This window comes from Buteo buteo, chromosome 6 (genome assembly GCF_964188355.1).
Source record: "Buteo buteo chromosome 6, bButBut1.hap1.1, whole genome shotgun sequence".
NCBI classification, from domain to species: Eukaryota; Metazoa; Chordata; class Aves; order Accipitriformes; family Accipitridae; genus Buteo; species Buteo buteo.
In genome coordinates, this window is record NC_134176.1 from 19,280,157 (window position 1) to 19,291,657 (window position 11,501).

At 39.3% G+C, this 11,501-nt stretch overlaps 1 protein-coding gene across 4 annotated transcripts in view; it reads left to right on the forward strand.

Annotated features, from left to right (window-relative positions):
• TTC7B (tetratricopeptide repeat domain 7B) overlaps positions 1–6,932 on the forward strand; it is a 140,500-nt gene extending 133,568 nt beyond the window's left edge. For all 4 annotated transcript variants that reach the window (XM_075029985.1, XM_075029987.1, XM_075029986.1 and 1 more), the window contains one exon: positions 5,935–6,932. In XM_075029985.1, coding sequence (XP_074886086.1) covers positions 5,935–6,156 — 222 coding nt within the window. In that variant the 3' untranslated portion in view covers positions 6,157–6,932. The remainder of the gene's footprint in view (positions 1–5,934) is intronic.
• The last annotated feature ends 4,569 nt before the right edge of the window (positions 6,933–11,501 follow it).

Below are 11,501 nucleotides of genomic sequence, written 5' to 3' on the forward strand. Positions count from 1 at the left end.
TCTCCGTAGTTGAGTCTTTTGCAGGTCAACAGGCTGTGATTCTTAAACATGGTGAGTGTCTCTGACTCTTTTGCATGTTAGGTTGGCCACATTTCTTCTTCTCACGCTCTCCTTTTCTCCCAGTTATCAGTTTCCTTCTCTGCAGTTATAAGAGAGTTCAGTGCTGAGAGTTCAGCATTCTCTCTGAAGAAGGCAAAAGTGCAAATGGACTCATGGCCAAACCTCCTATTATATTTTTTCCACTTTGAAATAAATTCCATTGCTTTTGAGAACATCTCCCACCTATAGTCTTTTTCTTAGAGAAAATGAAATCGTTCTTCTTGATACTAAATGAATAAAGGTAAAAATCTCAAGTGGTGCTTCTGTTAAGATTGAGAACTGTTTATTTTCCAGGAGGGGTGGAGAAGTAGTCAGATGATTAAACCTTAAGAAAACCTCCAACTCTCTTGAGCAGAAATTTTTAGTCACATTGAAGAAACCACAGTGATTTTGTAGTGTTACCTTTTTACTTTTTTTTTTTTTTTTTTTTTTGCAGTTATTGCAAATCTTGGTTTAGCACTTTATGATAAAGCTCTAGTTTGGTGAGACATATGATGGGTGATAATTATGGCTTTAATTTTTAAAAAGTTAGTTCCATGGAAAAAAATTGAATGTTAGCTTCTCATTTGCATAAAAGCAAATTAAAAAAGTGACCTCACTAGACTCCTCTAAATGGCTAGTTTTAATCATGTTTTCAATATCAGAAATTAGTTATTTAAGTAGTTTTCCATTTCTGTCCTGTGTTTATTTTTCTAGGGTTTTTTTTTCCACTGACTGTTTGGTTAATTGTTATGATAGGTTAATTTGCAAAGAGAGAAAGCCCATTTGCAGAAAACAAGGTACCTTTGCAGTGAAGACTACGCTACATGCTTATTTAAGCAATTATGGCTTTATACAATCATGTTGTTTAGATTCTGAGTGATGATATTTTATTAATAAATAATGATACATTTGCTAACTGAAGGTTTTATTAGGAGACTTTGTAAAGCTGCATTTGACAATTAGAATTAATTTGAATGTTTTCCTCTTTAAAAATGCTTACATTTAGCTAATGAAAAATAGCCTTACTATGTCAAACTGCAAGGGGAAAAATAACTATGCCAAAAATATAATTTTGACATGTCTAGTATATATAAAAATATAATTCTGCCTTATTGAAGAAGGTATTAATTGTATTTACTAGTTTTATTGTGCCATCACCATAGATAAAATTTTAAAAGAATCTTGTTTATCTAAGAAACAGATAGATATGTAATGACATACTGGAAGTTATCTAGGTGGAGTAAGGATTTAGGTCCTGTTGAAGTGAATGCTGATTAAACATACCATCTTACGTGCATTTGAAAATTCTAGTATGCATCTTTCTGTGTCCAAAAGACTGTGAATATGTTGTGGGGTTTGTTGTTTGTTTGTTTGTTTTTTAAAAAAAAAAAAGGCCTCACGGGTTTGAACATTTCAGAATCCATTAATTTTGTCATACTAGTTTTCTTCTTTTGGAAATAAGTTAGACACCTACCATAGTTTTGCTTTTTAATCTTTGTATTCATTAGTTGGACACTTCTTTGCACCTGCTTCTTCAGTGTAACCCAAGGAATCAAGAGAAAGTTGTTCTTACAACAGAAACATTTAGTAATAATATACAGGCATGAAAATGTTGGATGGTACGTTAAGGTATCTCTGTCTATTCAGACTCAATAGCTGTTGAGCTGTAAGTGTAATAGCTCTGGGCTGTATTTTTGTAGGTACCTAGGAGGTATTGAGTAATAAATAACAAATTACTTCTGTTTGGACAACAGTGCCAAGGGCCTTCAGTCAGGGGTTGGGCCTTGTTTGGCTGAGCATTCTAAAAACAATCCTTGGACGGATGCTTTGGTGGGGCAGTTTTGTATGTGGGACAATGTAAAAGAAGTGTAAGGGTGATGATCGAGGGACGAAACACATGTAAAATCATGGACCAACTGGGGGGAGACTTTGTGTCTCCAGACTGGATGACAAGAGAATCAGCAGATCTTGAAAATAACCTGCGGCAGAGAAGAAAGTTGGAAGCACTTTTCCCCCCTTTTTATTAATTCCTAGAGGGGTTTTTTCTGTTGTGATGTAAAGCTTGTGTAGAACCTTGTTTATAGCGACTACAGTACCTCTCTGTCGCAGGCAGCACACAGTAATACTCTCTTTTAGAAAGCCAGCTTGTGTAGTCTCTTGAAATTGAAAGATCCCGGTTACTTCCAGCTCTGAGCCCTGACGATGGCCTGGGCGCTGTAAAGGGCTGTTGACCTTTCCTTGAGCAGAGGGCATCTGAACTCCGCAAATCTGAGTACTGTTTATTATTCAGAGTGACTGGTATAAATACCAACGAATCAGAGACATGAAGTACTGCTTTCATTTCTTGTGATGATGGCACAAAAAAGTCTCTGTTTCTTCAGAGAGTCCCGTTACTTTCTGCCTGTGCCATTTCTGATGAGAGTTTTCTCTTGGAGTTTTTTGAGTTACAAAATCAACCTCTACAATGTAGAACTGACTAAAGGAAAAATAAGATTTGCTTAGAGAGTTTACAGCATAAAGCCATCCTGAACAGACAGAAGCTGGAAGCCTTAACAGACTTAGGGGAGATAAGTGGTTTGCCAAAAAAGAACACGAAAACAAAACAACCCCCCCAAAACCCCCAGAATTTTCCGCAAACCAAACATGGGGAAAAGTAATAAACAAAATTTGTACTGAGCTGCAAAATAAAGAAGCCTGCACACATTAGAGGCTTTTAGAACTGTGTTAGAAGCAAATGTCACAAATGTATTGGTCTTTCATGTAGAAGAGCTAGTGAGAGAGAGGCAATAGCAGGAAAGATCCTGCCTTCACCTAGCAGGATGCCAACAGTTTTCTTAAACACCTCTGCAGCATTTTAAAATGTACAAAGAACCGGTAGATTGCCTTAGATTCCTGTAATTCCTTAGGAGCTTACTGTTTTCATCATCTTCTGTAGAATGGGTGTTTTCCTACTGATATTTCTTATTATTTACTCAAATGATTATATAGCAGTTTTTCTAATTGATTCAGATTCCAAAATCCCTATCATATTTTTTTTTTCCTTTTTAAAGTTCATGTGCCTGTTTATAAAGAAGATATAGGGAGAAGGCATTCTGCTTAGGTTTTAAACTAACATTCCAAGTCTGAAGGTGTGAGCCATATGTCACTTAGGTACCCCTCCATGTTTCTGCAGGGTCGATGTGTTGTTCAAGCCCATCTCCAGCCATAAAGCAAGAGACTTAACATTATTCTGCAGATAAATGTTGTCTGTACATCTGCTGCTAAATAGGTAAAGGCCAGAACTGGTAGCTGTGAGATTTTGTTTACAGTTAGGAAGCAAAGGAAAATATGCAGTGAAGGACTAGGGTAATTTGTATTGATTTCTGCGAAATCTTGGAGGAGGGCTTTTTCTGGGGTTTTTTAGGGGTTTTTGTTTTTAGTGGTTTGGGTTTGGGTTTTTTTTCCTGAAGGGTTTAGTACAGAGAGCAAGCATATGCTGACAGCTGATAAACTGGAGGTCAGTTTTCTTGGATGGGTGATGGTGCAAGGTCGCAGAAGGATGTTGCTGCGTGATAGGCATGCCTGCTTCTTCTCCCTGTGGTCTGTAGTATAATGCTTAATAGAGCAAAGTCAGGCAAGAATTGCAAACAATGAAATGAAATGTTCTGTGCCTCAGAATTTTAATGAAGTCATCTGGGAAGGAGATCTACAAAATGGACATTCACAACATATGACATCTGACCATCATTCTGAGAGAGTTAATGAGTCAGAGGGTATTATGTCTTCCTTCTCTAGATCGCTTGTTTGAGCTCAGCCCTCAGCTGTAGTGACCAAATGTCACCGTCTTTTTGATGCTCTGCATGAAACGAGTCTAATTTTCTCTCTGTTGGTTCTTTGGAAGCAAAGCTCATTGCCCCAGTGCTGCTACCCAAGGCAGGTGTCTTCATACCATCCCAGCGTCTGAGACACCAGTGAAGGACTGACTTTTGGGAGACTCTCCCTCGAAAACGCTGTGTCCTCAAAACATGAAGTACATGTTTTGTACCCATGCAAGAGCGGTTCCTTCACTAGTGCTAAATAGCTTATATTCTTAGAAAATTATAACAGCAGGCAAACAGCTACTATTCGCTCTAGTTCTATCACCTGGGAAATCTCAGCTACACTTTTTTCCATACAGAATAGGGCAGATGTGACATAATGTGTTTCTGGTCCTATCAACAGGCTTATATCTGCAAAATTTGGTTTCCTTTGGTCTTGAAAAGAACAGCTTGTATCCGTAGCAAGTGGGGAAAATAGTCTGGCGTATTTGTGAAAAAAAGTATTATCAATATTCAAAGAACTCACATGTTTAATCAGTATAAAATATACAAATCTGCACAGAAAAAAAGGAAGATTTTTGAAAATTAATTAGAGAATCTTGTCTCAAAAATTAAGAACATTTTAATTTTACTAAGGTTAGGTGCATGCAGCCAAACCACCTTTGTATATGCCATGTCCTTGTCCATTTTTGTAGTTTCACTCTGATACCTGCCAGTCACTGACAATCACTTTCCTGCAGGGAAAAAACACTGACCCTGAGAGTTATGTGGTTTTTTTGGATTGGAAGTACTGTTCACTTGCTCTGGAAATGCTGACTCACTTGACAGCTCAAAAAAAAATCCAAACCAGAAAAGCCCTCTAGCACCTTTATGTAAGAACATCTGCTAGGCTGATAGAAATTAGCCTTCATTGCATTTATTTATTTACTTGCCAATACTATACGGTGCTCTTACTGTTCTTCAGAGCATGGTCTGCTCTGTTGCTCTGTAGGATGGAGTTAGCAGTCTGCCCATGCAAAAGCCAGCCTGGTGGGCAGAATTCCAGAAACGTATGGTGGGTAATTCAGGGGTTGCACAGAATTTCAGTACTTTCTAATCATCACCACTTAGGCTGATAAGGATTTGAGGGATAGACGTACAGAGAGAAATAAAAGAAATCATGGTTCAAGAAGTGGAGGCTGGGAGGGGAGAAGTCACAAGGAATCTATAAGCATGTAATCAGGACACCTCTCTGGAAAACAAAGATTTGTGGTCCGTATGCATTTTGCAATACAGAATCACAAAGTAAAAATGCATAACGTCGTTAGGATTATTATAATCCTGGAATAAAGCTCTCTTACTGGGTAATTCCGTGGCCATTCTGGCATGGTAACATAGCTGAATGTGATGGATGGAGATTTCTACTGCCTCATTCAGCCCATATCCTAGTGTGTTTGCACAGATAAAGAATCTATGTCTAGGAAGCTCCTGAGGAAGATACCTGCTTACTGGACCTTTATAAACTACTGGTGCAACATTAGTCCCAGCACACTTCCCATTCTACATGCTGAATCAAATACTATGGCTGTTGCCCACTGGGCTGAACTCGGTTCTGTTACTGCCATCTGTGAGAGCCGATGGTGCCGTGTATATGATCTCAGATGTTATAAGACATAAGCTAGGTGCTGGGATGCACAGGCAGGATACGAACACTTCAGGGCACACACCTTAGTAGGACTTTAGGCGTGGGGGCTTGCCACAAAAGCTCAGGTACTTACTGATTTTTGGTGGTTGGGTGGAGTTTTTGTTCAACTCAGTTTTTGCATTTCAGTGTCTTTGTTTCCTGTCCAAAGCCACTTGACTCCTTGTTGGTGTGGAGTAGCCTGCTCTAGTCCTGCTTCAGGTCATTTCTTTTCTCTCTCTCTTTTTTTTTTTTTTTTTTTTTTTAAAGAAGTTATTAATAGTCTATAACACTTTGAACCCGAGAGCTACCTATGCTTATTTCACTGTTGTGACATATCATTTGAGCTTCAGGAAGGTCCTACTGGCCAATCTCATCCTTTTTTTTTTTTTGCAGGCTCTGATACTTCACCAGCTTGGGCGCTATAGCTTGGCAGAGAAGATTCTCAGAGATGCCGTCCAGGTGAACTCCACGGCCCATGAGGTCTGGAACGGCCTGGGAGAGGTGCTGCAGGCTCAAGGCAATGATGATGCGGCAACTGAATGCTTCCTGACAGCACTGGAGCTTGAAGCTAGCAGTCCCGTGGTCCCTTTTACCATCATTCCCAGAGTCCTTTGAGAGGGCATCTTGATCAACCAATTTTAGTCTGAATTCTGGGTGGGGAAACCCAGTGCATCAGGCTGCCTGGTGACTGGTTAGTTTGAAAAACTTGAGCTACAGGTAACAAATTCCAGTCTTTTGCAGGAAAGTGGCCAAAACAGTGACATGATGCAATATATTAATGTTAGACTGGGAGGACAAAATGGCTAGCCAGAACCAAATCACTCATATCGCCTACATTTTTGCCCTGGTAGTTTTAAAACATCGTTATAATTGTTCATGGATGATGTGCCATATTTTGTTAGTGATACTTGAGTGTTACATAAAATTATAATGGAATCAACTACCAAATGTAGAATAAGTTAAAATTCAGTGGCAGAGCAGACTATTTTTAACAAGGCTGTTAATAAAACTGTTCTCTTCCTGCCTCTCAACCTCTTTTGGCCCAAAGTCAAAATGTGAATTTTCTGTTTCCATCTCTATTTTAGTCCAGGCCAGAAAATCAGTTGAGTTCTTGTTTAGTTGTTAATAACTGTGATGTGTGGCTAACTGTTATCTCTATTTAGAGCAAAGGCTGAGTACAAGAATATTTATATTTTACCAATGTATGCCTGTTACAAAAAATATATTAGTTATTTAAGTTTAACTTTTTTATGTGAATTCAGAGTTTATTTATCAATGGAAATATGTAAAAAGAAGCCTCAAATGGAATATTTACCGACATTCCTTATACATGACCCACACTTGGCTAAATGGGAAGATTATGTTAATAATAAAATGATTTTTAAATGGAACCTTTCCTGTGTCCTGTTTAAGAACCCAGGGGGAAATAGATGGCTTGTGAACACATTTTTATGATGTGGGGCCTGTGGCTGGCTGGCCTTGAAGATCAATGACACCAAAATTAAATGCCCTGAGGCCGGTCTAGAGAAAGAAGCTGCTATACTGTTTGCCAACGGTATTGTTATCTTAGATTTCAGGTTTCCTTAAATCTTCACTTCTCCGTGTTTATTCCTTCCACTCCAGCTCTTGATGAAGCCAGATTACTCTGCCTATACATAATACAGGGACATTTATGTATGTAAAATGCACTTTGCATCCCTTGAAGGAAAAGTTGGCTGGTAACATATTACTGCCATATCAGTAGTAATAGGGCCAAATGTTTAGTAGACAAATACTTGCCAGAGTTTCTCTGGCATGCATGGAGAAAATCCATTCGTTGCAATGCATGTTCAGGGGACATGAGCTGGGGTAGTCTAGTGCCTGCTCATTTACAATGTTGGGCTCACATGGAGCCTGGGAGGAATTCCAGGTTCCCCATTAGACTGGATGTTCCTTGGTATTTGCTTGATTTGTTGCAAGAAGCAGTTTTAAAGTGCTTAGCACAAGATAAATGATTCAGAAAAATAGTGGCAAATGTTTTGCTTTGTCGCTCACCAGAGAGTTTACTCACCTCAAACGTGTAGAGGATCCTTACTGTGAAAAAGGCTCTGCGCACTCCAGTGAGAATCTCTAAATGGCAGAAGACGTAAGCTTGGGGCACCTCTTTGGTTTTGCCTCTCTTGTTTTTCCCCCTGGCATTTCATATGCCTTTTAGACTGAGGCTACTTTCAGATTGTATCTGCTTAGTGCTTAGACCATATGTTCCCTGTAAAATGGACCAAAAGGCTGTAATGGGTAGTGTTTTCAAATCTATTTAAAAGCCAGTAGAAATTGTGTCATCTTGCTCACTGCGAAAACATCAAAGTTTTCTTTCACCTTTTAAAGTGCCTGTTTTGCCTGTTTTCTTCCTACTGTCCTTGGCTTTTTTTTCCTCTCTTTTCTATTTGCCAACTGTTCTCTCTTTTCTAGTCCCAGCTCATAATACATGCTCTGGCCCTGCTGTCTTTTAGCACCCACTATATGGTACCTGGTGCATGAAAAGATACTGCAAAATCTTTATTTGTTTAATTCAGTTCTTCCTGAGCCTTTCTGCTATCACCGTTCAGTAACTTAAATTTGTAATACCTTTCACAGACGTGCTCCTTCACAACATTTATTCACCTTTTATTATAATATCAAAGCTTTTCTAACAAGGCAGTTTGCACTTAGATCTGAGACTGGTGGTCTTTCTCAAGAGAGCTTCAGATGTAAGTGGAGAATAGGAGAATTCTGTAATAGCAGAATTTATCTTTGATTCTTCTCGTTTAATTTAAAGTCCTGGCCTCTTTTGATAAACTCCCAAAGTGGAAAGGTTAGCAGTCTAATTGTGTCGTATCTTTTATTAGTGGAGAAGTTGTCACCACTGTTGTGGATATCAAGTGAACCTGAATATCTGTTTAATTTTTCTTACACTGGAATAGTTTTCACTGTAAATCCACAAGCTTCTGCGTCTTGGGAATAGCCTCAGCTACCTATTTTTAAAAATGGATTATCACTGTAAGACTGTACATTCAGGAATTTTCAGGCAGAAGTGGAAATCCTTGCAGCATATGAATTAAACAGCAACATTTGGTTAAACATAGTTTTCAACTTAAAAAGTTACTAGGTTTTACAGCTGTAATTTTTTTTGGTTTTAAATGGAGTAAGAAGGCCAAGAATATTTTTATATCTGTTTTAGTTGATACACTGATACAGAAATATCTGCCTTTTGCAATCTGCTCTGAGACTGCTCTGATATCTCGGTCACAGGAGTGAAGCAAGCAATGCCAGTGTGAAGAGCCAGTCCCAGGGAAGTATTCCCCTTGGTGCCAGTGGGTCAGTGTCATCTGCGTGAGGGTTGCTACTGGACTTTGCGGCTGACCAAATCTCTATGTGGATACACACATCTATGTGTGCTCTTGCTCCTCCAGCCTGTGTCAGAAATAATAGCTGTTCAGATGAATGGTGAGATAGGTCAGGGGCTGATCCAGCTGAAAACTAAGCAAACCTCTTCCCCCCTTGCCCCAGGGTTTTACTAAGCTTTGGGTAGAAGCCTGGTAAAGGGTTCAGGTAGTTCTTTCATCTGATTTAGTGCACAAGTAGTAACACTAACATGCAGAAGAGGAGACAGGACTTCCCCTCTGCACAGAAGCCCCTTCTTGCACCAGTTTAAAATGGTTATTAAATTGCATTGTCAAGCACTCTAACTGTATCACTGTAATGACAAGTGGCACAAGCTTGAGATCTCCAGGTTTTCAACAGGGATCAAATACACTTCTCTCATCCGTAAGACTGGAATAGCAGGTTTCAGAGGAGACTTCCCTTACTCTGCAGTGTGCTTGTGCTACTCAAAACTATTAACATTCAGTGTATTAAACATGTGCTAGAGTGTGGCAACAATCTCTGTTGCGCATGATAAAAGGTCTGACTCTGCAGTGCTTACAAAAAGAAAACTTATCATTCAAGCAATTGGTTAAAGTTCATCTCTAATTTTGGTGCAGATAACCATTTTTACTCCACAAATTATTTAATTTCTTTTTTTTTGCTTTCATGATTGATAGAGAATCCCAGGAACAAGAGAACCAGTCCAAGCAGAACTAATCCAACCGTATCTTTGAAAACTTTTGTCATTAATTATATGCATTTTAAACATCAAAGGCTATTTTTAAAAATGCTATAATTTTCCTTGAAAATCTTTTTTTTTTCCTGAGTAGACTATTCTACTCTGGAATGATAGTATAAGGCTGGGTACATCGGAGTTCCAGATTTACCTCACTAATTCTTTGTTTGTTCAGTTGTCAGTTAAAATGACATTTTTCTTAACCATCAATCTGGCAATCATCGTGTCTCTCCTTTAGCATCAAGTTAAAAACCTTGTATGCTAAAATATGCTTTCAGCAAGTACATTTCTCCAGCATTTCCTCTATTTAACCTCATCATCTCCAGACTACCTTCTCTGATCCCACCAGCGGGCTTTGCTGGAATGTGTTGCACTTCCACGTGCACCTATATTATCACAAAAAACTAGCTGGTAAGAATCCTACTCATGGACGATAGGGAAGATGATAGTGAATATTCAGCTTTTGGCCTGTGTGGCTGTCATTGCTGATTATGTGAAACTTGATGGGAGTCTTGCAGACTTGCAAACCCGGCAAGTGGGCTTGAAGAGATGGGATAGTGAAGTTAAACCTAAAGAGAATCAGAAAGAAATGCAACCCCAAACTTTTTGGGGAAGAAGAGTGCATGTGGAGTGGGTGTTGGTCAGACTTCATTCTTCCCCGTTTCGGGGATCCATGGTCCTGGTATGCTGGTTTGCCAACACCTTGGTCACCTGGCCTTTCTAGTTCCCTTTTTAAAGTACCTTTGTAGTCCAAATGCCTTGTCTCCCTCATTATTATTTCAAAGAGAGAAAACTGTACCTTTTAATTTCTAAATCCTTTGAAAAGATGTAACCACTTCTGTCCAGCTCCTGTTACATACCCTGTCATGGGATGGACAAGCACTAGACACCACTGTACTGTCATTTTTGCCTGGACATTTTCAGAGTACAATGACTGACATATGTGATCTTTTGGATGCTGTCCATAAGGCATAGCAGGAGCATGCAGCAAAGCTCCTGAAGGTAGGAGGGAGAGTGCTTTTGCCTTTCTAAATATGCCTTCACTTAGAAAACTTATTGGGAAGAACTGAGTGTAAAAACCTATTTTGGACACTAATGGGTCAATGAAACATGTCATTGTTGTGCTGAACTCTTTTCCTTTGTGTCCTTACATGAGGTGGGCATCTCTGTAGGAGAGATTACCCTTGTCTGCATCATCCAGGTATAAACCTCTACAGCCTGCTCCCCTGTCCGCATTGGAGTAGCGTGACTAGCTCTTAGCTCCCTCTCTGCCCCTAAAATTGCCTCCCCAAGAAAGTGACACTCTTCAGTATGAAATCACTGAAGGCGCCCCATCTACCTGTCTTGAAGAAAATAATCAATAGACATAAGACATAATAAGGTAACAATAATTTTTTTTTGGTTATTACCACAGTGATGTGGCTTTAAAAAGGTGTGGAGTCAGTGCTTTTCTGTGTGTTTCTGTAGCTAAGCCTCCCTCCTCTGCGAGGACAATGAAGCTGGGGCACCCTCCAGTTGGTACAGCCAAGGAACAAACATCTGATCAGCATGTGTGCCCTCAGGCTTGCCACCAAAGAGAAAAATGGACTTGCTTAGAATTTTTTTAAGTGTAATTTTTCTCTACATGCATGCATGTCCTCACAGGTTACAGGAAGTCAAGACACAGATGCATTTTACACTTTATAGAAAGTTTTGAGAGGACTCGAAGTTCCTCTGTGAGTTCACTTCAGCTCCTATAAAGCTTTGCTTTTCCAATAGAAAGCTGGCGGTTCCAGAAAAGGAAATTCTGAGCCCAATTTTCACTTCCAGTGTGTGTCAGATGTATATCAAATAATGAGCCTGA